The following is a 25,610-nucleotide window of genomic DNA, read 5'->3' as shown; positions in this document are numbered from 1 at the left end:
CCTCCTCTGGTGGTCTGGCATCTTTCTCCTCTCCTTCCCAGTCTGGCATCTCTCTTCCCTCCTCCCCCTTTGTGGTCTGGCATCTCTATCCTTCTTTTCCCCTCCTACTACCATAGTTTGGAATCTCTCTCGCCTCCCCTCCTTCTCTTTCTCTCCTTCACTACCCCCTCCAGTAGTCCATCTCTCTCCTTCCTTTTCCCATTCCTGTGGTATGTGTTATCTCTTCCCCTTTCCTTCCTTTCCCTGGTCTGGCATCCCTCTCTCCTTCCCTTTCCCTCTTCTTGTTGTCTGGTATATCCTATTTTTCCCTTTCTTCTTTCTCCCTAAATTAGTCTGGCTTCTCTCACCTTCCCTCCCCCCTCCTGTGATTTGGTATCTCTCCCCTCCCTTCTATGGTCTGGCATCCCTCTCTCTCCTTCCCTCCCCCTCCAGTAGTCCAACATCTCTATCCTTTCCTTTCTCCCTTCTTGTGGTCTGGTGCTGTCTCCTCTTTTTCCCTCCTCCCTACCATGGTCTGTAATCTGTCTTGTCTCCCCTTCCCTGGAGATCTGGCATCTTTTTTTCCTCCCTATCCCCACAGTCCAGCATCTCTCTACCGAATCGCAGGGAGGTGGTTAGTATTTCTTCACCCTTCTCCTTCCCAGTAGCTGCTCTTGCACTCTTCAGGCTACCATCAGCGTGAGTGTAGTAAACACACTGCCTTTAGCGTACTGCTTCCCATCTATGCATAGACAGGAAGCAGTAGCAGAGGGAAAGTTTCCAGGTTGCTAAAGGCAGCGTGTTTACCTCATTTATGCTGCCCGAAGAGTGAAAGAGCAGCTACTGGTAAGTAGAGGCATTGGATCCCATGGAGGGTAATGGAACCCCGGACTGCAGTGTGTGCCGCCTAGAAAGTCTCTGCAGGCTGCCATTGGCTCGCTGGCCTCGCAATGAAGACTACTTGTTTAGATCATTACAATATAGGTTTTAGGATGGTAAGAGTGGGAGGGTACTGGATTAAGTATGGGAATTTGTAGGGAGTCATCTACACAGAACTTTAGGGTATAGAATTCCAATAATGTTTCTTCTCTTTCAATCCTGTATTTTATGATTACAAAATTAAGAGCTTACCACTAAGGATTGGAAAATTATCTTTCCAGCTTAAGATGAACAACAACCTAGCATTCTGAACCTTTTGTAACTTCCTTACCAGTTTACTAGAGAGATCCAAACACAAGATTTCACAGTTATCCAAGCAATTATAGTTGCATATTAAAAAGATGCAAAAAAAAAAACCCAACAAACTCTTCCTCAAATGAAGAGGCAAAGCATTTTCAACTTTTTTTTAACACTACATTTGACACCTGTTGAATTGTAAGTTACATCCAAGTGGGTGGGGTACCACAAGTGCATTCACTTCTATGCACTTGCACAGACAATATACTTACTGTCATTCCCCTTTTTATGTTTGTAAAGTGCGACAACCATAGTGCCAAAGGCAGTCATCTTGTTGCGACTTCTAAACATATTACAAACATAACTCACTTTTTGAACGCTCATACACCAGTAGCTTGTGTTTTACCAGCTCTCGCAACACTTTATTACATCCTCCATGTTTCAAGCTGGCTATGGAAGCAATCAAACTAGCTGGCACTATTTCATGATTCTTCATGCCCATTTCAACCTGAAAGATACAATAAAAGCAGAAAGAAAAATGACATTAAACTCACTAATTTATTTAGGTATAAACCTTGTTGTGCAGTTCTACATCAGAGGAATATATAAAATATTTTTGTCGCCTTCTTTAAATATTGCTATTTAAATCAATTTCCAACAGGGTGGATTTGATTTAAATCAAAATCAATTTAAATCACAGTCAGAAAAACTTGATTAAATCATGTTTTTCTATAAAAAGACTCATTTTTGCTGGTATACACTTAGGGCTTCTTTTACGAAGGCGCATGAGGGCCTTAACACGTGGAATAGTGCGCACTAAATTGCCGTGCACGCTAGCCGCTACTGCCTCCTTTTGAGCAGGCGGTAGATTTTTGGCTAGTGTGCACTATAGCGCGCGCTAATCCGGTGCATGCGCTAAAATGCTTAGCGCACCTTCGTAAAAGGAGCCCTTAATATTACAATCAGATAAAGGTTTGCATTTTGCATGCATACCTGCCTTACCCATAGATAGCGAACTTCATTAAAATATTCCCAACTAGGGCTAGATGCACAAAACATGGTTGTTAAGACCATGTGAGTTGCTGTTGGCTAATTTTTTGGTTGACTGTGCAACAGCGACTGATGTTCCAACAAGATTGCATGGAGGTTCGCCATAATCCCGTCTGATCAGTTGCTGTGAGAGCGACCGACATGCATAGAGCCGGTTTGGGGAAGACCAAAAAGCTGAGTGGCAAGGGAAGCCCCAAAGCAGCTGCCTACCACTCAGCTGTTGGGGCTTTTTTCTTAATGGTACACTATCTACCCCATTAAAAAAGAAAAAAAATCGGTTCCAGACAAGATGGCGTCTGGAGCAGGACGCTGAGAGAAGCACTCCCGTTCTGAAGGGAAAATTTCTTCATTTTCACGTCTTAATAAAATTTCTATGCCTAAAAGAAGAGGGAAACCGAGGGGTATCCCTCCACCTACCCCGGGCTTCTCGACGCCGAGGCAGACTGTGATGACAGCTTACACAGTCCCTATTTCCACATCGGGTGTCTCCGCTGCTGTGGAACGGGAAATCCACAGCTTGGACGGAGAGATGTCGCTCTCTCTGAGCCCGCGAGGACCGCACACCCCTCCCATTCCCGGAGAATCTGCGTTGCAGCGGAGCTGGCGGGAGGGCTCCCCCGGAGTATGGGGTGAGGCTTGCTCTCTCTCCGTAGTTGACCCGGAAGTCGAACACGCAGCAGATACGCTGATCCCGACGTTGGAAAGGCAGCATTCTGGGGGAGAGGAGCCGTCGGTGACCAGCGGTGGGGAGGTTGCAGGAGCCCAGATTTCCAACACTGGAGCAGGAGCCGTGCTTGGGTCGGCTGATGTCCCCCTCCTTGGACCGTTGGTGAAACCACAGGCTGTTACCCTGGACTCCATCTGGTCTGCAATTGAGAATCTTCACCTGGTATGTTCTAACTTTGTTACTATGACTCAGAATTCTACCTCCAGGATAAGCTCCTTAGAGACTATTACCCAGCAACACCAAGTTGAATTAAAAAATTTGGATAAAGTAACAATAGAGACTAAGAATTTGATTACCAAACAAACAACAGAAAAGATAATGATTTTGAGGAAGATTGAAAACCTGGAAAATCAGCAGAAAAATTTAAATTTGAGGATTCTTAATTTTCCGGTTGCCAAGTTTATGTCTCCTCAAGAACTCTTTAAGAACTTTATGTTGAATGTTTTAAAGGTACCTGAAGTAAGTCTTCCCCCGATACAAAGAATTTACTATATAAAACAAATGCAGAAAGAAAAAGCTACAGCGGATGAAAATGTTCAACTAGATGTTTCTGCTATCCTGCAGTCCTCTGATATTGAAATTCAGGGAAGAGCAACTTTATTGGTCTCATTGGTATTTCTTCAGGATAAAGAGATGTTGCTGAAATTATATTTCAATTTAAAGCAGATTTCCTATTTGGGGGAAAGGATATATATATTTCCTGATGTTTCGAGGTGGACGCAGTCCAGAAGGAAAGAATTTCTGTTATATAGATCAAAGGTGATTGCTTTGGGGGCAAGTTTTCAGTTGCGATTTCCTTGTAAATGTTTTATTTCTTATCAGGGAAGTAAATATATTTTCTTTGAACCTGCCCAATTAGGTTTTTTCCTTGAAGGTAAAGGTATCTCTACACAGACCGGATGATACAGGTTAATAATATTGCGGTTAATTTTATTTTGGATAGGTAAGATCTGACTGCTCCATTTCTTAAAGTTTTTTGTCTCCTTTGTATATTCCCCTTTCCCGAGGGGTGTTACTTTCATCTTGTCTCTTCTCCTCAAGTTGTGGACTGTATTATATGATTTATATGGATGTTTAAATTTCAATTCTTGGTATGTAAAATGACTAAGAGAATTATATATTTCTGTATTTCTTAAACATCTTGTATAGGATGCATTAAAATGATAAATAAATAAATAAATAAAATAAAAAAGAAAAAATGAAGAAAGAAGCCCCCCCCTCCGATGATGGTCCTCACCCTGCCAAATGAACCATATATCTATCTATATCTATAAATCGGCAGGAGGGATGCTCACTCCCTCCTGCCACTGGATGCCCCCCACACCTCAAAAATAGATGACTGCAAGAGGGATGCCCAGTCCCTCCTGCTCGCAGGCCTACCACTCCAAAATGGAAGGGCCTTCCCCTTTCTGGTGCATCCTGGAATGCAAGGGAAGGGGCCTAAGGCCCCGATTGGCTCAAACGAATAAACCCAACATCTCCTTCTGTTCCTTTAGTCCAAAAGTGGTCTGATAAGGTCAACATCAAAAGGAACATCATTTAAAATGAATTACATTATGCCACGATACTTCAGTATTGTCTATTAAAAAGGATTCTCAGAGGTTTGAGAATAAACAAACAGCCAAGGTTATTCATGGATGACCAAGATTTTCTTGCCAAATGGTGTTCAATTTTAAATAAATGTTCTCTGGACTTGATATATTTAATTGTAGAAACAGCTAAGAAGAAAAATGGTTTTTTGAAACCTGTTTTAGTTGAAAAATTAGATCTTAAAAAAAAAAGAAAAAGAGATGTTCATTTTGATAATGTTATAGTTGATATAAGCAGATGTTTGGATTCTTTTTGAGATAACATCAAGAAAGTTAAGTTGGACAAAATGTATAGAGATACAGCTGATTATTATAGGAAAGGCAGTATCTATTCTTTTGCTGAAGTGAAGATTTTCCCTAGAACAAAGACATATGAGATCCCTTTCAAGACCAGTTTCAAGGTCAGTTCTTGCGAAGGCAGCCATTCAGGAAGCGGCGAGGGGCCAGGCTTGAGATCAAAAATATCACTCCTGCCCTGCACAGTGAGACTGGAGGAGGCAGCCGGCAGCCGTACAGCGAGGGAGGTATTTAAGGGGGATTTTAAAAAGGTACGGGGGGGGGGGGGGGGATGATTTCAAAAAAGTTCAGCTACTCCAGTAACACTGCGGCTTATCTAATAGTTTTAAAACGTAAATTGGCATTTTTTGCATCCTATACAAAGGGGCGGCCTATACATGTGGAAATACAGTAATTTTATTTTTGTAGTGTTTGAGATTTTTGTTTCAACTTTGTCTTTTCAAAGTTGTTTTAATTATATCACCCCTTTTATCTTCATGGTCTCTCTTTACTGCCTTCTTTTTCCATTTGTGTGCACTACTGAGTATCAGTTGTGTTTGTGCTGGCATTCTGGTAATTTTCACTCTTCGCTTCTACTTCCCCTTTTTCCTTTTGATCACAGTTTTAGTGGAGAGTTCCACTTTATTTTCATAGATTTTTGTGTGTTGATTGTTTTGCTTACTCTTGATTTAAATTTTTCACTTCTGAAGTCTGTTTGGTATTTATTGGCAATTTTTTCTTCAAAATTTTCCAACTGTGTGTTTAAGATTACAAACATTGTGATAATGCTACTTTATTCAGAATTATTTTCTGTTCATTTTTTAAAATCTAATTCATAATAAAGTTGAAACCATGCCAGCTATTTTATATCACAATTGATTACTCCTTTCTTCCCCTACTCCCCTTTTTTTCCCTCCCTCTATTTCCTTTCTCCTCTTTGTCAATTTTCTTTTTCTGATGTACCCAGCAGAACTTGGCAGGGAGGGGGGCTGAGTGTAGAACCTTGTACAGGAGGGCGTGACAGAGGGGACACTGGGTGCAGATCCTGGCAGGGCATGGTACTTGAATATTAAGCCCCCGACTTATATTCAGGTCAACCATCTTTCCTCCTTTTCTGGGGAAAAGTGGGGTCTCGCCTTTTATTAGAGTATATACGGGTATATCTATTTTTTCCATTTAGTGCAATATATTCTAACTCTCCCATCTTGTTTCTTAGGCTTCTTGCATACAGACATTTCAAACAATGGTTTGTCATATCTGTTTACAATCTGTTCAGCAGTTGGCATAGATACATTTGCAGTCTCCCCAAGAAACAAATCTGTTTTGCTCATATCACTAACAGATAAAAACAGAACCATTTGCAATAACAAGGTGAAAAGCAAAACGAATCACTGACTAGACTGCAACTTGCATTAAGAGTATGGAAGATTCATTAGGTACCCTGTAGATTCTTCAAAGCGATAGTTGCATTCTCTATCCTTGTCAATGTTAGATAAAGAAAAGAAACAAGATGTCCAGATTCCCCAGCATGTTCAAGGCAGTAAGCAACCAAATGAACATCTGACAAGAGTGGGCTTCAGGAATGGGTATTGAGTGTCTACTAGAAAAGAACATATTCTTGGAACATACGGTGGGTTCCATCTCTGGCAGTGTTCAAGGCCTGTTTAAAAGCCCACCTGTTTGAGAATGCTTTCGACTCCTAACTTCTCTCACCTTAGGTTCTGCATCCCCAACCCTGTATGTCATGTATGTCTTCCAAGTTAGATTGTAAGCTCTTCTGAAAAGGGACCATCTATAAATGTCAAAATGTACAGCACTGTATACGCCTTTCAGTGCTATACAAGTGATAAGTATTAGTAGTAGTGCAGTTTTGGTCACCGTATCTCAAAAAACATATATAGTGGAATTAGAAAAGGTACAGAGAAGGGCAATGAAAATGATAAAAGGTTTGGGGCAACTTCCCTATTAGAGGCTAAAGCGGCTAGTGCTCTTCAGCTTGGAGAAGAGATAGCTCAGGGGTGATATGATAGAGGTCTATAAAATATTTAGTGGAGAGGAAAGGGTAAATGCGACTTGCTTGTTTACTCTTTCCAATAATATTAGAACTAAGGGGGATGCAATAAAGCTACTAAGTAGTAGATTCAAAACAAACTGGAGAAAATATTTCTTCACACAACGTGCAATTAAACTCTGGAATTCGTTGCCAGATAATGTGGTGAAATCAGTTAGTTTAGCGGGGTTTAAAAAAGGCTTGGATAATTTCCTAAAAGAGAAGTCCAGCCATTATTGACATGGCTTGGGGAAATCCACTGTTTAATCCTAGGATAAGCAGCACAGGGTCTATTTTACTACTTGGGATCTAGCTAGGTATTTGGGACACCCACCAATGGAAACAGGATACTGGGCTTGATGGACCTTCGGTCTAACCCAGTATGGCTGTTCTTATGAATTAGACCAGCAAATGAGGAAAAACAAGTGGCAAATGCATAAATATCGCAGGAAATACAATGTGTTACTCCAGGACAAGTTTGTTGATTAAAACAAGACACATGAAATAGTTAAAGAAAGGTGAATTGCTTAAGGATAAGGCAATTGATAGGATTACAAATAAGGTTTACAGCAAGCATAACAAAAACTGGTACAAAAGCCATCTGTAGATTCTATATGCAAGAGCTGGAAACGGTCACATTCTACAGCTGGCTGTGAAGTTCTTAAGGCGGAAACAACTTTGTATACAGAAAAGCACAATAAAGTGGCACATCTCCTCCACTGGAAACTTTGGTGTATCAGAAAAAAACTAGGATCATGACCTTAAGAGAATTATGGAAAAGGAAGAGGTTACAATTAAATGGGTCATCTCTAATTTCACTGATAATGGGCTAGAAGGAAAAGAAACTAGACATATCTCTAAAAGAGAAAAACAGAAAAATACCAAGCTCACAGAGGTGTCAGTGAATCTTGTGAAGAGCAAAGATCCTCAAATACCAAGAAAATAAGCCAAGGGGGAAAAAAAATCATACGGTTTTGTGCGTCACAGGCCTGATATGAAGGCAATTTTTAAGCACACCTGGCTAAGCTACCAACGCAAGTCATCTTATGAACTCCAGAAATTATCTTTGGCACGATAATATAGGTATTATCAATAAATTTGAAAGATTGATATACTCCAGCTACCCTGACTTAAGCGTAGGCGCAACACTAACCCCTGTGGAGACATTGCCCTTCCCTCTCTTCTCTCTCCCCTACTCCTCGAACCCTTCCTCTAGAATTGCACGGACTCGACACCAGTGTTCCCTCTAAGCGGGCGGGTGTTGTGAGCAAACTTTTTTCACCGTGAGCCAAAAATATCGGGCGCCAGCAAGTTATGAGCCAACTCGCCCGATTCTCCTCTCGCCGCCCTGCCATCTGCCGTACGCCTCTTCCGATCGTGCGCTGTGACGAGAAACGTGTGCGCTGCGATGTAATATTTTGTGCGCCAGCGCAAGCCAGCGCAGCTTAGCGGGAACACTGGTTCAAATGGTTTTATTTATTTCCCCAAATTTATTTTTGTTATACGCATTGAAAATATTTGATATTGCGTTTAAATCAAAATCTCAATAAACTTGAAACGAGTGCCCGTGAGATTGTGGGAGGGTTAAATACTCAAAACTTAGAAGTTTTTGCTACGCCAGCTTTCTGGTATCTTTACATACAGTGGCGTACCTAGCATATGTAACATCCGGGGCCCATCATTTTTTGGCACCCCCCCCCCATCTGTAAGAAAAACATGATTTTTAGTAACAAACCACACGTCACACATGAGTACCTAGGAAAAGGCAGCATCTTACATATTGCAGTGAGCAGTACATCAATACACCCATTGTAAAACTAAACAAGCCAGACCAGCACAGATCAATCCTACACCGTCAATCCTAACAGAAAACCATGTCTTTCGAACACACAGAACACAGAAAACACCTTCGCCTAGTAAGGAATATGTAATCACAAACTAACCCCTCCCTCTTTTACAAAACTGTAGTGTGGATTTTAGCTACGGAGGTAACAGCTCTGATGCTCATAAAATTCTGAGCATCAGAGCTGCTACCACCAAGGCTGGTGCTAAAAACGCTTCACAGTTTTGTAAAAGGGGGGATAAAATAAAAATACATAGACAAAGGTTAAATTGAACCAGCAAGAAGCTGGACTCTGCATACAATGCTTCACAGAAACAGTGACACATGTCTCCTAAAGCAATAAATAAATAGAAATTTTTTTCTACCTTTGTCTTCTGTGGTTTCTCCTTTCCTCATCTTCTTGTAACTCTCTTCCTTCCATCCACTGTCTGCCGTCTCTCTTCCCCTATATGGCATCTTCTCTCCTTCTATGTCCCTTCCAGAAACTGTATGCCTCCCCCTTCCATCTCTCCTTTCACCCCATTGGTCTGGCATCTCTCTCCTCGCCTTCCCTCTCCCACACCTCTCCTCATAGTCTGGTATCTCCCCTTCCCTGATTCTCTGGCATCTCTCTCCTTTCCTTTTCTTCCATCTTTCGCTCCCCCTCCATGCTCTCACATCTCCCCCTTCCTTTTCCCTTAGACTGGCATACCTTCCTCCTACGCTCCAAGCCCTGGCATCTCCTTTAATTCCCTCCCTCATCTTCCTTCGAGTCGACACACAGGACGCCCGAAACCACGCACATGGACGAGAAAGAAAGCGTGAACTCAAGGCACACGGAACTAGAAGAGACACGTGCACATAGCGGCTCAAACTAAGTCACTGCTTCATTCTCACTCACCGCCATCAACACTCTGAAATCATCCCGGGACAGGTAGCGTAGCATTACTACGTTCAGTTTCCCCATGGCGGCGACTCCGGTTTCCGCCGCTCCAGCCTTAAAAAAAAAAGAAGCTACTTCTCACTTTTCCGGAAATAGTAACCCCTTCCACGTGATCGCCGCTTCGCGTGCTGACCCCACTCACGTGACTCCATTCTACTGCTCCCTATAGCCTGTCAATTTTTTTAATAGATCCTAGCAGCTGTGTATATCTTTGTAGTAATATTTACCTTTTCTTCTCAAACTGAAGGAATTTCGATATTTTGCTTGTATTTAATCAGGAGAATAGAATAGGAGTTTTTATATTATCAATAAAAAATAAGTGTTTCGGTTTGATTTTTTTTTTTGTTTGTTTTATCCCTCTGTAAGGACTGGCTGCCTGGGAGAAGCGTCCTGGTGCAGGTGGCGGTTGTGAAGCGGGAAGGGTTGGGAGCAGAGGTGGGTGACCACCTGAGTCCTGTCTCCGTTCCAGTCGTAGAACTCTCTGAGAATGACTTCTCGCGAGTCTCCGCAAGCTGCACAATTGCCCAAGGTAAAATACTGCACACAACATTGTGCACTTATCCACTTACTTATCCTTTTCTATTCCTTTGAACGTTTTATATTTGTGCTAAGAGAACGCTCAGAAGAGGTGCCGAGTCTCTCATCTGAAGACTTCCACGTTTACACTCCACTCCTGGTGTCATTTTGTTAACAGGTCACACGGACTTTATACACTGCCATTGCCAGATCCACTGTGAAATAACATAAAAAGACGTTCACATCCTATATAGCAAATCTGTAATATCCTAACAACAATAGAAACCATTCTATGTGTATTCAACTACTACAATATGCCATAGATCACTGATCCCCCATTTTACTGGAAAACCAGAGTGAACCAAGGGAACCTTTTACCAAAATGTGGTAGATTTTGCACTTCCTGCCTGTTTAATGGAACAAATTAATTTGCAGTAAGTGCAAAACTGTGTGAGAAATGTAGGGGCATGCTCTGCATATACCACCCAAGACACCATGTACATACACATGACCACTGTAAGTAAGTAGCCCAGGCAAGTTATTGATAGTCATTTATTAAAACATCATAGTACAGCTACCACTTAAGAACATAAGAACAGCCTTACTGGGTCAGATCAGTGGTCCATCTAGCCCAGTATCCCATCTTCACGGTAGCTAATCCAGGTCACAAGTAACTGGCAAAAACCCAAATAGTAGCAACATTTCATGCTGCTGCTCCAGGGCAAGCAGTGGCTTCCTCCATGTCATAGCAGACTATGGACTTTTTCTCCAGGAATTTGTCCAAACCTTTTTAAAACCAACTCATTAGCCACTCTTCTGTTGCAAAGACATAGGATTCTGAAGCTGTTGTCCTCCTCCTCTAGTTACAAACTATGTAGAAGGGTGCCATTTATTTCTTTCAATTCCTCTTTACCAGTGAACTGAAAAGGTGTGTTTTGATCTACTCTGCTTCATTTTGTTTTGGATGCAGCTCCCCTGGACATGGGAGGTAAGGAGCAGCTTACTTTGGTGGCTACAGAGGGATTTCTTATTGAAGGGCTTCCCCTCCGGATCACCTCATGGATAATGCTCACATCCGATGCCAGCCTGAGTGGCTTGGGGGCCCCATTGCTGTGGTCACCTGTTCCAGGGCAAGTGGTTCATAAATTGGAACTGAGAACATAAGAACATAAGAACATAAGCAGTGCCTCTGCCGGGTCAGACCACAGGTCCATCCCGCCCAGCAGTCCGCTCCCGCGGCGGCCCAAACAGGTCACGACCTGTCTGTATCACCAGAAGGGGCTCCCTTGCCACCTTGGTTTCTCATTTAAGTCCTGTCTTCCTATCGAGGTCCTAACCCTCCGGTCTTGCACATGCACGACCTGGTTTGGTTTCTATACTCATTACCTGGTTAGCTTTCTATACTTGTGTTACATCCCAGCTCCTCCCTCAGTATCCCACGATCCCTTTATCCTTCAGGAATCCGTCCAATCCTTGTTTGAATCCCTGTACCGTATTCTGCCTGATCACTTCCTCCGGTAGCGCATTCCAAGTGTCCACGACCCTTTGGGTGAAAAAAAACTTCCTTGCGTTTGTTCTGAACCTATCTCCCTTCAGTTTCTCCGAATGCCCCCTCGTACCTGTTGTCCCCTTCAGTCTGAAGAATCTGTCCCTATCCACCCTCTCTATGCCCCTCATGATCTTGAAGGTCTCTATCATATCTCCCCTGAGCCTCCTCTTTTCCAGAGAGAAGAGCCCCAGCCTATCCAACCTCTCGGCGTATGGGCAGTGTTCCAGCCCTTTTACCATTTTCGTTGCTCTCCTTTGGACTCTCTCAAGTACCGCCATGTCCTTCTTGAGGTGCGGCGACCAATACTGAACGCAGTATTCCAGATGTGGACGCACCATCGCTCGATACAATGGCATGATGACTTCCCGTGTTCTGGTTGTTATGCCCTTCTTTATGATGCCAAGCATCCTGTTGGCTTTTTTCGAGGCTGCTGCGCACCATTCATTTGGTGTTGAAAGCACTGCAGAATTCCCTGATAGGACAGGTAGTCAGAGTATTCTCCAACAGTACCACTGTGGCAACTTATTTGAACTGACAGGGAAGCACCAGAAGTGCCATGTTGTTCAGATGGGCAGAAGCTCACTTACAGGCTCTCTCCTTGGCCCAGATGGCAGGAATAGAGAACGTCCAGGCTGATTTTCTCAGCTGGCAGACTCTCAATCCAGATGAGTGGTCCTTGTCCAAAAGAGGGTACCGCCTCATTGTGCACTGCTGGGGAAGGCCGGGAGATGGATCTCATGGCCTCGGCCAAGAACACAAAGGGACTCACCTGTACAGTTGAAGAGCCAAACTGGGAAGCACAGGACTGGATGCTCTGGTTCAGCCCTGCCCCACAGAGAGTCTCCTCTAAGTTTTCCACCGCGGGCCAGATTATCTGTAGAATCATGAGCCACCATGGTTTGGTAATACTGGTAGCTAAAGATTGGCCTCGGCATGTGGATCTATAGTGTCTACATAGAGGCAGGATTTTCAAGATGCCAGTTTGTCTGGGGTCCAGTCCCTTTGGCGAATCCAGAGCGCTTTGATCTTATGGCATGGCTCTTGAGCACACGGCCTTAACTTGTAAGGATTACTTGGAGGTAGTAATGGGGAGATCTTTTGTTTGTGCTAGTTGGTACAACCTGTAAGGGCCCATCGGCTTCAAAAGCCACCATTTCTAGGTGAATCCTCTTGGCCATTTCCTCCACCTATATCGGAGCTTGAAAGTGGCCTCCTCTTTTGGTAAAGGCTCACTCTACACGAGGCATAGCTTCCTTGTGGGCAAAATCTTTGGCAGTTTCCCCAGAAGAGATTTATAGAGTAGCCACTTGGTTTTCCTTATATACCTTTACAAAGTTTTGCAGGATGTGGCAGCCAAGTAGGATTTTCTGGCTCATTAGTCCCACCCTGAATTTCTGACTCATTAGTCCCACCCTGAATTTAAGGGACTGCTCTGTTATGTCCCACTTATTCAGGAATAGAGTGGGATTGTACAAGAGTGAGGATTAGGTTCTTACCTTTGCTAATCTTCTTTCTTGTAAATGCACACTCTATTCTTGGAACCCACCCTGGGAGCTGATAATTCATTGATTGTCTGCCGGTTGTGAGCCAGTTGATGTAGTGCATCTAGATTTTCAGAAAGCTTTTGACAAAGTTCCTCATGAAAGGCTCCTGAAAAAATTAAAAAAACATTGAATAGGTGGCAAAGTTCAGTTGTGGATTAGAAATTGGTTATTGGATAGAAAATAGAGGGTAGGTTTAAATGGTCATTTTTCTCAATAGAGGAGAGTAAACAGTGGCATGTCACAGGGATCTGTACTGGGACTGGTACTATTTAACTTATTTATAAATTGGAACTACGAATGAGGTAATTAAATTTGCAGATGATACTAAACTGTTCAAAGTTGTTAAAACGTATGCAGATTGTGAAAAATTTAAGGCAGATCTTAGGAAATTGGAAGACTGGGCGTCCAACTGGCAGATGACATTTAATGTGGACAAAGCAAAGTAATGCACATTGGGAAGAATAACTAGAATCACAGTTACCGGATGCTAGGGTCCACCCTGGGGGTTAGCGCCCAAGAAAAGGATCTGGGTGTCATAGACTGTACGATGAAACCTTCTGCCCAATGTGTGGCGGTGGCCAAAAAAGCAAACAGGATGGTAGGAATTATTAAAAAAGGGATGCTTAACAAGACTAAGAATGTTATAATGCCCCTATATCGCTCCATGTTGAACCTCACCTGGAGTATTGCATTCAATTCTAGTCTCCTTATTTCAAGAAAGATATAGCGGCGCTAGAAAAGGTTAAAAAAAGAGCGAACAAGATGATAAAGGGGATGGAACTCCTTTCGTATGAGGAAAGACTAAAAAGATTAGGGCTCTTCAGCTTGGAAAAGAGATGGCTGAGGGAAGATATGTTTGAAGAACGGGTACAAATGGATCGATTTTTCACTCCGTCAGAAATTACAGAGACTAGGGGACACTCGATGAAGTTACAGAGAAATACTTTTAAATCCAATAGAAGGAAATATTTTTTCAGTCAGAGAATAGTTAATCTCTGGAATGCATAGCTGGTATTAAGAAAGGTTTGGACAGTTTTCTGGAGGAAAAGTCCATAGTCTGTTATTGAAAAAGACATGGGCGAAGCCACTGCTTGCCATGGATCAGTTGGATGGAATGTTGCTACTCCTTGGGTTTTGGCCAGGTACTAGGAACCTGGATTGGCTACTGAGCTTGATGGACCATTGGTCTAACCCAGTAAGGCTATTCTTATGTTCTTAATAAATACTGGTAAGTTGGACCTTTGGTTCTTTGATCAGCCTAAGATTAACATCCGATCATATTATGCACTTTGCCCTGGGGGTTTTTAGTTAATGTGCCACACCCTGTTAGTGCAGGCTGTGGTTCCTTGTCGTTCAGATTTTATAGTTTATCAGTCTTTTACAACCTGTTTTGATAGTTCATGATTGTTATGCAGATATGAGCAGATTAAACTTGTTTCTACTCCTATACCCTTTCCTTTCTCTGTCCTACACAGGTATGACTATCTGCTTTTGTACCAACTGAAAGTCAGAGGGCAGACCTGAAGTCAGAGGGGAGGATCAAATGAAGCTTCCTCCAAGAGATCTCACAAGATGGGATTGACTACCCACTTGTCCAGGAATAGAGTGTTGATTTACAAGAAAGATTAACAAAGTTAAGAACCTAATTTTTTGTTCAGAACACTGTGACCCAACTTCATACAGCAAAGAAAACCAAGCATGTTACTCCAATTTTGTATAAATTGCACTGGCTACCTGTTGTCAAATGCAGAGAATTTAAATTACTATGCTTGATGTTCAAGGCTTGGAATCTAGGACAAGAAACTGTTCCGATACATTCCATCATTGTGCTCTTCTTTGAAAGAACAGTTTTAGTTACTTGCCCTAAAGAGGTCAAACTTCCATCAATTAGGAGTAGAGTCTTTTCTTATGCTGGATCTGCATGTTGGAACTTTATACTGATTTTTTTTTTTAATCCAGCTTTTCATAAATTAATTAAGACAATTCTGTTTCAACAATATTATGAGTTGAACAATTATTGACTGTAAGTGATGTCAGTGATTTTAATATAACTCTGTAGTCTTTTTGTTTATTTATTGTACTTGTTTTGCTATGGCTTTTTTTTTTGTAAATCAGTCATAAAGCTCTTTATAACTATTATAAATTTCATATATTGTGCATTCTTAATACTTATGTCAATAGCGGTATATCGAAATGAATAAATCCAATCCAGTCTCTAAAATTTTGATTGTTCTATTTTAAAAGGTTACAAGACAATTATCAAAGTATCTTTTGAGTTCAAGTTGCCACAATAATCCACTGCACAAAGGAGGGAAATTAAGTAATGAACTTCAAGCACATTATATGAATAGGAAGTCCAGAGGAAATGATCAAATGTTAGAGGTGGGTTCTCTGATATTTTTATTTAAAGATTTTTGTTGCTGCTTTAACAGAAACAGAGTTGACTCAACTGTTCTCTTGTTCCCTAAACTGTACTACTCTTTTCTAAGAAGATAAGTAGGAGGAATGTCCACAAAAATGGGTGATGACTTATTAAGCCTGTGCCAGAAAGCAGTTCCTTAGCTTTTTCAGTTGTAAAATTCAAGCCCAACTCTGTATTGTGCATGGCTGCCTCAGTTCTTTGCACATCTCCTTTGCCGTAAAACTTCTTGGCATTTATTTCATAATGTCTTAATTTCCTCTTTTTGTTTGCATGGGTCACCTCTTTGCTTTCTAAGCTTCCCTAGTAAGATTTTAGTTTATTTTCTTTTTTCCACTGTTTTGAAGTGCCCTTGGCATCTTGGCTGCACCTTTCTTTCCAAAACTGAGTCATTTAATTTATCTGTGTCATCTTTTTTGCTGACCACAAGAAAGCCCCTGGTGGTTTTAAAAAGTGAGGGTGAAGTGGGTATTTGCATTGGATATGGTCTTGACAAGACTGGTGATTGCAGTGCCTAGGTATGAATCATCAAGCCTCCAGGAGTCATTTGTGTTTTCAAATAACATAAAGAGATAGTCTAGTCCTTAAATAATAATAATAATAATTTTATTCTTATATACCGCCATACCTTTCGAGTTCTAGGCGGTTCACAACAATTACATTAGGATCCGCATTGACATGCCGATTTACAACAATTTATTAGATTAATAACACAATTTAGCCGAACTTGGCTGATGAAGAAGGGAGTGGGTAGAAGAGAGGGAAGAAAGCGTTTAGGAAGGTGGGGGAGGGTCGAACTTGGGGCAGGTAATGCTGGAAGGGGGCGGTTACGGGTCTTGTTTGTTGAATAGGTAAGTTTTGAGTATTTTTCTGAAGCCGAGGTAAGTGGGGGCCTCGAGTATCATTTGGGCAAGCCATGGGTTCATCTTGGCTGCTAGGAAGGCAAAAGTTTTGTCTAGGAATCTTTTTAGATGACAAAGTTTTAGCGAGGGGTAGGCGAACAGTTGAATTCTGCGGGATTTCTTGTTGTTGCAGTAAAGGTTAAAGAGGGGGTTGATGTATCTTGGCGAGAGGCCATTTACCAATTTGTAGCAGAAGCATGCGAATTTGAAAAGTACTCTGGATTTGAAAGGCAGCCAGTGGAGTTAAAGAATAGAAGGAAAAGCTCTTTGGTATATCAAAGTCCAGGCCACTTTCATAGAAAAGTGCCTGAATGGTTAGAGCAATGGACTATGAATGAGTGAAGCCAGGGTTTGGATCCTGCATCTGTCACTATCACGTCTTGTAACTTTGAACAAACCACTTTCCTTAGTATTATTGGTAGACCAATCCGAGCAAGTGGGTTATGTCCCCTTTTGCAAGAAGATGGAAGTAGAGATACTGAATTTTCTGGTGACATTACCACTATAAAAGCCGGCACACCCTGAAATTTCAAGTATTTCTGTACCTCCAGCAGATGTTAAGGTTATTCAGGTTGGTGCAGTAGGTCTGTGGAATAAGCTCCCCAGAGCTCAGCCAAAGTGCACTGCTCTTGGGTCTTGGCCCACGAACCTTGCTACAGTTGAGCCAAGAGGTGATTTTTCCCTCCACAGCCCCAAGCTATAGCCTGCGGACTTTAGTGTGGTTAAGTTCCTAAGTAGAGACCAAGCTTAAATACCAATTTCATGATAGTCTTACTAATGACTTCCCAGTTAAAGGTTATTTTTAATGGTAAAAAGAGAAACTGAAAAACAAACTACCAATTGGCAGATATCAAAATACCTGTGTTAGCAATAAAGAAACCCAAAACAAAAAAGAGGAAAGAAAGATCTATATCTGTAGACAATTGGTGCGAGTAAGACTAAAAATAGGAGTAGACCAATGAAGTTCCAGCCAAAGTGTGTGTAAAAACTCTTTTATTCATTAGACACCAACCATTGAAAAGGCTCGACATAAACCATGTTTCGGCGGAAGGTTGCTTATCTCAGGAGTCACAAGAATGCTGGCCAATGCAGATGAAGAGAGAAATTATATTATTATGCAAAAAAACAAATTAATTTCTGATGACAAGGCACTGTAAGAAACAGATGGTGACTGGAGTCAAAAATATGGGAGAAACAACCCAAAGGTTATTTTAATTCTGTTCCTTCACCCTTTCCTTTATGTTTAACAAAGACCGGAGAATCACAGGAATTGCCCTACTAGAGGGATACAGCTAGGTGCTTGTGTTAGTTTTTCAGGCTATTCATCAAAGGATACCCTGGTACCTTTCTGAAGTTGTGACACTATGTCATCCATCTCGGTCTTTGAGATCAGAGAGTACAATGCGAATATCAATGGAAGGGATACAGAAAGCAAGATATGTTAGTTCTAGGGCCACACCTTCCTATCGACTTCTATACTGGCTGCCGATGGAGGCATGTGTGAAATTCAAGTTTGGTTGTTTTTGCTTCAAGGTACTTTACGACTTAGCCCCTAATTTATATAACAGACCTTTTCTTTTTCACAACCAACAGACATAGGCGAAGCTCACACCCGAACTTTATTTCTCCACCGGTTAGAAGTTGTAAATTTAAAAGTCATCACCAACATCTTTTCTCACATCAAGCAGCATTATGGGGTAAAGATCTAGAACAACTGCTCGTGCCTATTACTTATAGGGAATTCAGGAAACGCCTAAAAACACATCTGTTCCTGAAATACTTAGGAAACCAACCTATACAATCTTAGACCTCAACAAATGATCTCTAGAACTGTTAATCACTAATTTGGAACTTTGCTTATTCCACTCAATCTGTAACATATTTAATCATTGTAAACCACATAGAACTTCACGGTCCTGCGGTATATAAATTGTTATTTTTATTATTTCGATGGTAGGAGTAAAATTGTGGAATAACTTGGTGGGACATTCAAGGACATGGTTAAAAACATACAGACCTTCAAAAAATATTTGAAAACATCCCTTTTTATTGAGGCTTTTGAATAAATGCCAACTAATATTTTTAAGAATTGTTATTGTTTTAGATTGATATAAGAATTGTTTTATTGTATATTTGTGTATTGTTTTTTTATGTGATAATATTATTCATCCCAGGACAAGGAGGCAGCATATTTTCACAGATGGGTGATATCATCCACGGAGCCCGGTATGGACAGTGCTAAAGTGTACTGTCACTTTAAGCGAAGCTTCAAAACTGCCCACATCGTGCATGTGCGAGTGCCTTCCCACCCGATGCCAGTTCGCGAGATTGTCAGTTTTTCGTTTTCCACAGAGTGAAGATGACGTATCTGGATTTTGTCTAGCCAAGTTTGCCTTCCCGCTTCGATTGTCTTTTATTCTTACCCACTATTTTCTTTTTAAGTTAGCAGTTCTACCATAGTTCTTTGTTTCATATGTTTTCTTTGTTTTTAACTTCGGGCCTATTGATACTTTCCCTATCTTCAGCCTTCTTTTCCAGAGTTCTTCCTGGCTGCAGTTGTTTTTAATTATGTGCCAATGAAAAAAAAAAGAACCCAGGCAGACCAGTCATTTTTTCCGATCGCTAACCCCCCCCTTTTTTTTTTTTTTTTGAATAGCCAAGCGATGTTAGCGCATCAATCACTTGGCTACTTTGCATGGGGTTTTAGCTAATTTGCATGGCCGGATCAGAAATTGGGCGATCGAGGGGAAAAACACATGGTGGGCCATTTGTGCATCGGGTCAGTAAAAGCAATCGTCCTTGGAAAGTTTGTGAGACACTATTATAGGATTTGCAGGATCGCAGAATGGATGTGGTCCTAAGAGGCAGTTTGAAGCTTTAGCTTTAGGGATCAAAGCAGCTGCAACACTCTTTTGTGGCATGCGCTTGTCATACTAAGATGTGTGGGCTCATCCTGGCAGAGGATGAGCTTTTGTCCCAACTTATGGTAGCAAGGGTGGATTATGTTGCTGATGCTCTCTACAACATCATCGGAGTTGGGAGTAAAGTCTCAGCTTATTCCATTTCAGCCCATAGAATGCTTTGGATCAGGCAATGGTTGGGAGATTCTATCTCCAAGGCTACTCTCAGCAGACTTCTTTTCAAATGACAGATGTTTGGCCAATGTGGCAGATCACCGGCTGAAATCTCTGCTGAACAGTAGACCATGAACCTCGAGAGGTTCTGGGTGGTCTAATTTTTGTAATTCCAGGAGCTTTTAGACAGAACTCAGGAGGAACCTCATCTCAGAGACCCTATCGGGGATCAAGACAGATTTAAAGAACCTAGTTGAAGCCAAGCCTCCAGTTCTCATCCCACTTTGACCTCTAAGAAAGTGCAATGACGGCAGAGCCGACGTCTTCCTCCTGAGGATAGGAGGAAGGTTTTGGCATATGCAGAAGTCTGGAAACAGATCTTGTCAGATCACTGGGTACTGGAGATCATTCAGAGAGGATAGAAGTTTGAATTCGCCCATCCCCTAATAGAATGTTTTGTAGACTCTCCGGTGGGGTGCCCAGTAAAGTCAGTCAAAGTCTTAGCAATAGTACAGAGGCTTATAGAATTTCAGACAACTGGCTGATCAGAGCTCCATTATTTTTGGAAGGGGAACAAGCAGTGGCTCAAGTGGGGCAGGTCTTGAAAAACCTAGCCTGGACAGTGAATTTTGGAAAGAGTCAACTGTTCCATCCCAGACCATGGAATACATGGGAGTACTATTCAACACGGCGGAAGGCCTTGTCTATCTTCCAGAGGCACATAGACAGAAGCCCTGCTGTCCAGTTCTGTTGGCATTGCATTATCTTCAAGTACTAGGCTCCATGGCAGCCACTATAGATGTGGTTCTTTGGGTGAAGACTTGTAAGCATCCTCTTAAGAATGCACTACTGCCTCGGTAGTCCCCACAAAAGAAATCCTCTCCACCTGGATCTCCATTGTCACCTGTGCTCAATAGTAGTAGTCAGCATGAGGCCTGTGAGTCGGGGAACATTCACAGGCCTTGCTTCCTCCTTCTGCTTTCTGTAAGACTAGAAATCCATACAGAGTAATAATAATAATAATTTTATTCTTATATACACCGCCATACCGAAAAAGTTCTAGGCGGTTTACAACAAGGTGAGCTAATACATGGGATACAGATAAAATACAAATTAGAATAATGGACTTAAAGACAGAAAGCATTTACAATATAATGCAGAAAATACCGGCATGGCAGGGAAAGAAGTAATACATAGAACAGATAAAATACATCAAGTTGAATATAAGGAACTTGATTTAAAAAAATGAAGCAGAATGCATTAAGATACCAGCCTGGAACCTATGAGTGCAGATTGACACACAGGGCCCACTGCAGTCTGCTGATACGGTTGTCACTACTGCAGCTGCTGCCACTTTAATATTTTGGAGGAATTACAAGAAGAGGAAGTAGATGAGAGGAATCATGAATTCTTTAATATTGAGATGGGGTCATATTGGATAAAAGTGAATGAAGCACTAGATTAAAAAAGTACACCTATAAGGATATAAGTAAAAATACTACATTTTAAAATATCTGAATAATAAAGATTCTATAGAGTGTTTGTTTAGAATGAATGCATTTTTTTTTTGTTAGCTTTGTATGCAAAAAAATGGACATTAAGGGAGGTATTTTGTATAGGTCGACCAAAATTAGGTGCTGGGAATATCAGCATTAAGCTAGTATTCTATAAATGTTGTTCCATGTGATTCAGTCTATATAGAATACTAGCTTAGTGCGCATTTATGCTGGCTTTTACAAAGCTGCGGTAGAAGTTTCTACCATGGACTAGCGAGGTAAATGCTTCGACACTCATAGAATTCCTATGAGCATCAGAGCATTTACCTCATTGTCCTACCATGGACACCTCTACTGTGGCTTTGTAAAAGGAATCTCTAGTGTCTAACATTAGGTGTGAAGATGTACTGAGCTAAATTGACAAGTTTAAAGTGTGATAAATCACCTGGAATAGATGGTATACATCCCAGAGTACTGAAAGAACTCAAACATGAAATTGCTGAGTCTGCTGTTAGTGATCTGTAACCTATCACTAAAATCATCTGTAGTACCTGAAGATTGGAGGGTGGCCAATGTTACTCCAATTTTTAAATGGGTTCCAGGGGTGATTTGGGGAATTACAGATCAGTAAGTCTGAGCAAATTAGTGGAAACTATTATAAAAAAAATAAAATTAAAGAACACATAGTCAAACATAGTTTAATAGGACAGAGTTAGCATGGGTTCAGCCAAGGGAGGTCTTGCCTCACCAGTTTGCTTGATTACTTTAAAGGTGTGAATAAACATGTGGATAAAGGTGAGCCAGTTGATGTAGTGTATCTAGATTTTCAGAAAACTTTTGACAAAGTTTCTCATGAGAGACACCTGAGAAAATTAAAGAGTCATGGGATAGAATACAGTGTTCTGTTGTGGATTGGGAATTTGTTATTGGACAGAAAACAGAGGGTAAGGTTAAATGGCCATTTTTCTCAATGGAGGAGGGTAACTAGTGAAGTGCCACAGGGATCTGTACTGCTACTGGTGCTATTTAAACATATTTATAAATGATCTAGAAATTGGAATGACAAATGAGGTGATTAAATTTGCAGATGACACAAAACTATTCAAAGTTGTCAAAACATATGAGGACACTGAAAAATTGCAGGAAGAACTTAGGAAATTAGAAGACTGGGCATCCAAATAGCAGATGAAATGTAATGTGGACAAATGCAAAGTGATGCACATTGGGAAGAATAATCCAAATCATAGTTATCTTATGCTAGGGCTCACCTTAAGAATCAGTATAGACACTATGCAGTAATCTTCTGCCCAGTGTGCAGCTGCAGCAAAAAAAAAAAAAAAAAAAAAGCAAACAGGTATTATAGGAATTATTAGGAAAGGGATAGTAAATAAGACCAAGAATATTATAATACCTCTCCATCATTTCATGGTGTGTTCTCACCTTTAGTTTGTGAACAGTTCTGAACATCATATCTCAAATATACAGTAGATATAGCGGAATTAGAAAAGGTTCAAAGACGAGTGACTAAAATGATAAATGGAATGGAATTCCTCTCGTATAAGGAAAGACTAAAGAGTTTGGAGCTCTTCAGCTTGGAAAAGAGATGGCTAAGGGGGAATATGATTGAGGTCTACAAAATTCTGTGTGGTGTAGAAGGGTAAAGGTGAATCGATTTTTCACCCTTTCAAAAAGTACAAAAAACAGGAAACACTCAATGAAATTACACGGGAATTCTTTTAAAACAAAAAGGAGGAAATATTTTTTTACTCATAGAATAGTTAACTGCTGGAACTTGTTGGTAAAGCATGTGGTTACAGCGGTTAGTGAAGCTGGATTTAAGAAAGTTTTGGACAAGTTCCTTGTGGATAGGTCCATAGAGTGCTATTGAGACAAATGTGTGGGAAGCTGCTGCTTGCCTTTAATCAGTAGCATGGAATGCTGCTATTATTTGGATTTCTGTCAGGTACTTTGACCAGAATTGGGCACTTTTGGAAACTGGGCTAGATGGACCATTGGTCTGATTCAGTATGGCTATTCTTATGTTCTTATATATGCTGGTATAAATGCTTGCGCCCAATTAATGGTCATAAAGTGTGGACATGACATGCTCACGACCTGTCCATGCTCCTTTCCTGGCCATGCCCTCTTTGGAGTTGCATGTGAGAAGATAGGTGCACAGGTTATAGAATGGGGATGTAGGACAGATTCATATGTAACTACTACTGCCTGCCAATTAGAGCTTGTTAAAGCCAATAATTGATTGTTATCACCTAATTAGCTAATTAGTGTATGTACAGATCTTCGAATCATCATGCCCATAATTGTGCTCCCAGCTTTGGGCGACCTATACAGAATCTAGGCCTAAGCCTATAATTATATAGATAATATAGTCTATAGCTCATGGTTACAAATTATAGACACTATCTTAAGTGTTATGGAAGATTATAATTATTTGCATGAGTTCTTATCTGTGGAGTACTATATTTGCATTCTTTTTGTTTTATTTTAAGAAACTTCAAGAAGAAAATGCCAAACTAAAATATGAATTAGAAGACTTAAGGTAATAAAATGAATGTTAGGTTTTGAGTATGATTTTTCTGCTTTGTGCATTACTTAATTCTAATAGCCACATCAGTCCTAAAGAAAACTTGAATCTATAGGAGTTAGTTGAACTTTTGATTAGACCTGTGTAAGAGTAATCATAAAATGTTGTAGTACATCAGCTCTTTAAAAAACAACAGGACAGGTGGTATGCAAAATCAAAATTGTGGTCAGAATAGCAGAAATGCCGAAGTGAAGTAACCAGAATCAAGTTTATTGTGGTGAAGATATACAAAGACCCATTCCAAACTGAAAAGTAAACCTCTGTTCAGTCTTCAATAGAAGGTCATCTACCAAAATTTTCACTAATCCAAAATCTGGTGAAAATCTTGTTCTCGGCCATTTTTCCAATTGTAGGACAGAAGGGGTACTTTATGCAGCTGTTTGCCCCTGTGGTCTGATCTACTTTGGAAAGACCAAGAGGAGGTTCAGTATCCAAATTTTGGAACATAAGAGTGCTATGAAATATCATGCTAAGGGTAAACTGCTTGTGAAACATAGCCTGGAAGCTGGTCATGTCTTTCAGGATTTTAAATTCTGTGCTATTGTTGTACCAAATAAATCCTGGAGAGGCATCTCTGTAAATGACTTTCTATTGAAGACTGCACAGATGTTTATTCTTCAGTTGGAACAGGTCTTTGTATGTGAACTGTGTCTTCACTGCAATAAACTAATTCTGGTTACTTCGCTTCATCTGTTCTGCTGTTTTGTACATCAGCTCTTTGACACTACATAAATTTCCTCTTAAGATTCCATTGCAAGATTGGAGGAAACATTTAAAGTTAGAAAATATGAGGCAGCTAGTACCGCAAGAGAAGTTGTTAGGGGTAGGGAAATATATTTACTGTAGACTCTTAGTTAACAGGTACCCATGGGATTAATAGATGCTGGATAACTGTAATTTCTGGTTGATTGAGAGTTACTATTAAAAATAGGCACCTGTCCTGCCACTTCTAACTCTCATCTGGGACTACCGGCATTGCTACCCTCCACTCCAACCCCAACCCCCTCCCCCCCAGGCTACTCGCACTGAGAGAGAGGAGAGAGGTAGACATGCATGGGAGAGAGAAGGATGAGAGGGAGAAATGTTGGATATGCTGGTAGAGAGGGAACAGAGGGACATATTGAAGGGGATGCAAGGTGGTGGAATTTTGGACATAGTGATGGAGGGAGAGATGTGACATGGTGCTGGAGAGGGGTGATAGAAGGCATAGGGCTGCTTGGCAGTGGTGAAAAATGCTGCACATGATCCGGAGGATGAGAGAGGGAGAAAAATTGGATTCATGGAGGGACAAAGAGAGATTTTGGTTGGGGAAGGGAATGAGGTCCGGAAGAGATGAAGCGTGAAGGAGGCAGAAAGAAAAAAAAATATTGGATGCACAGTCAGAAGGAAGTGCAATCAGAGACTCATTAAATAACCAGACAACAAAGGTAGAAAATTTTATTTTCAATTTAGTGATCGAAATGTGAGAATTTATATCTGCTGTCTATATTTTGCACTACATTTGTCTATTTTTAGTTGTTACTGAAGTGACATTGCATATTTTAAAGTCATCTGCCTTGACCTCTTTGAAAAAAGAAAAAAGAATATAAATGATGATTAAGATTTTCTTTGCGTTCAGTGTTCTTTGTGTTTTCTTTTTTTAATTTTGTGGTCATCACCATTATGTATTATTAAGATTATATTGTGTGTATATGAAAAATGGATGGAAGAAATTGCATTACAATTAGTACTATTATTATGGGGTTGGGATCAGGGGTGGAGCTTGGGTGGGTCTGGGGCAGAGCTTGGGTGAGGGTACTCTGTTGATATTTGTTAGACTTAGGGGGTACTTGGCTTGAAGAAATTGAGAAACACTGCTTTAGACTAGAGGAAAGGTGGGAGGGGAGATATGCG

The 25,610-nt window shown here is 40.9% G+C and overlaps 2 protein-coding genes across 6 annotated transcripts in view; one reads left to right on the top strand and one right to left on the bottom strand.

Annotated features, from left to right (window-relative positions):
- RIOK2 (RIO kinase 2) overlaps positions 1 to 9,729 on the bottom strand; it is a 64,074-nt gene extending 54,345 nt beyond the window's left edge. Inside the window, exons 1-2 of the mRNA XM_033963915.1 lie at positions 9,571 to 9,729; positions 1,525 to 1,663 (exon numbers count right to left, since the gene is read on the bottom strand). Coding sequence (XP_033819806.1) covers positions 1,525 to 1,663; positions 9,571 to 9,636 — 205 coding nt within the window. The 5' untranslated portion in view covers positions 9,637 to 9,729. The remainder of the gene's footprint in view (positions 1 to 1,524; positions 1,664 to 9,570) is intronic.
- Positions 9,730 to 9,871: 142 nt separating this feature from the next.
- Positions 9,872 to 25,610, top strand: part of LOC117369202 — a 126,173-nt gene continuing 110,434 nt past the window's right edge. Inside the window, exons 1-3 of one of the 5 annotated variants that reach the window (XM_033963613.1) lie at positions 9,872 to 10,141; positions 15,466 to 15,603; positions 23,623 to 23,672. In XM_033963613.1, the coding sequence (XP_033819504.1) occupies positions 10,100 to 10,141; positions 15,466 to 15,603; positions 23,623 to 23,672 (230 nt within the window). In that variant the 5' untranslated portion in view covers positions 9,872 to 10,099. Of the gene's footprint in view, positions 10,142 to 15,465; positions 15,604 to 23,622; positions 23,673 to 25,610 lie in introns of those variants that run through there. The other 4 variants (XM_033963426.1, XM_033963517.1, XM_033963794.1 and 1 more) reach the window with 4 other exon arrangements.

This window comes from Geotrypetes seraphini, chromosome 1 (genome assembly GCF_902459505.1).
Source record: "Geotrypetes seraphini chromosome 1, aGeoSer1.1, whole genome shotgun sequence".
Lineage (NCBI taxonomy): Eukaryota > Metazoa > Chordata > Amphibia > Gymnophiona > Dermophiidae > Geotrypetes > Geotrypetes seraphini.
The sequence above is the reverse complement of the archived record's forward strand: the minus strand, read 5'-3'. Positions and strand labels throughout refer to the sequence as shown.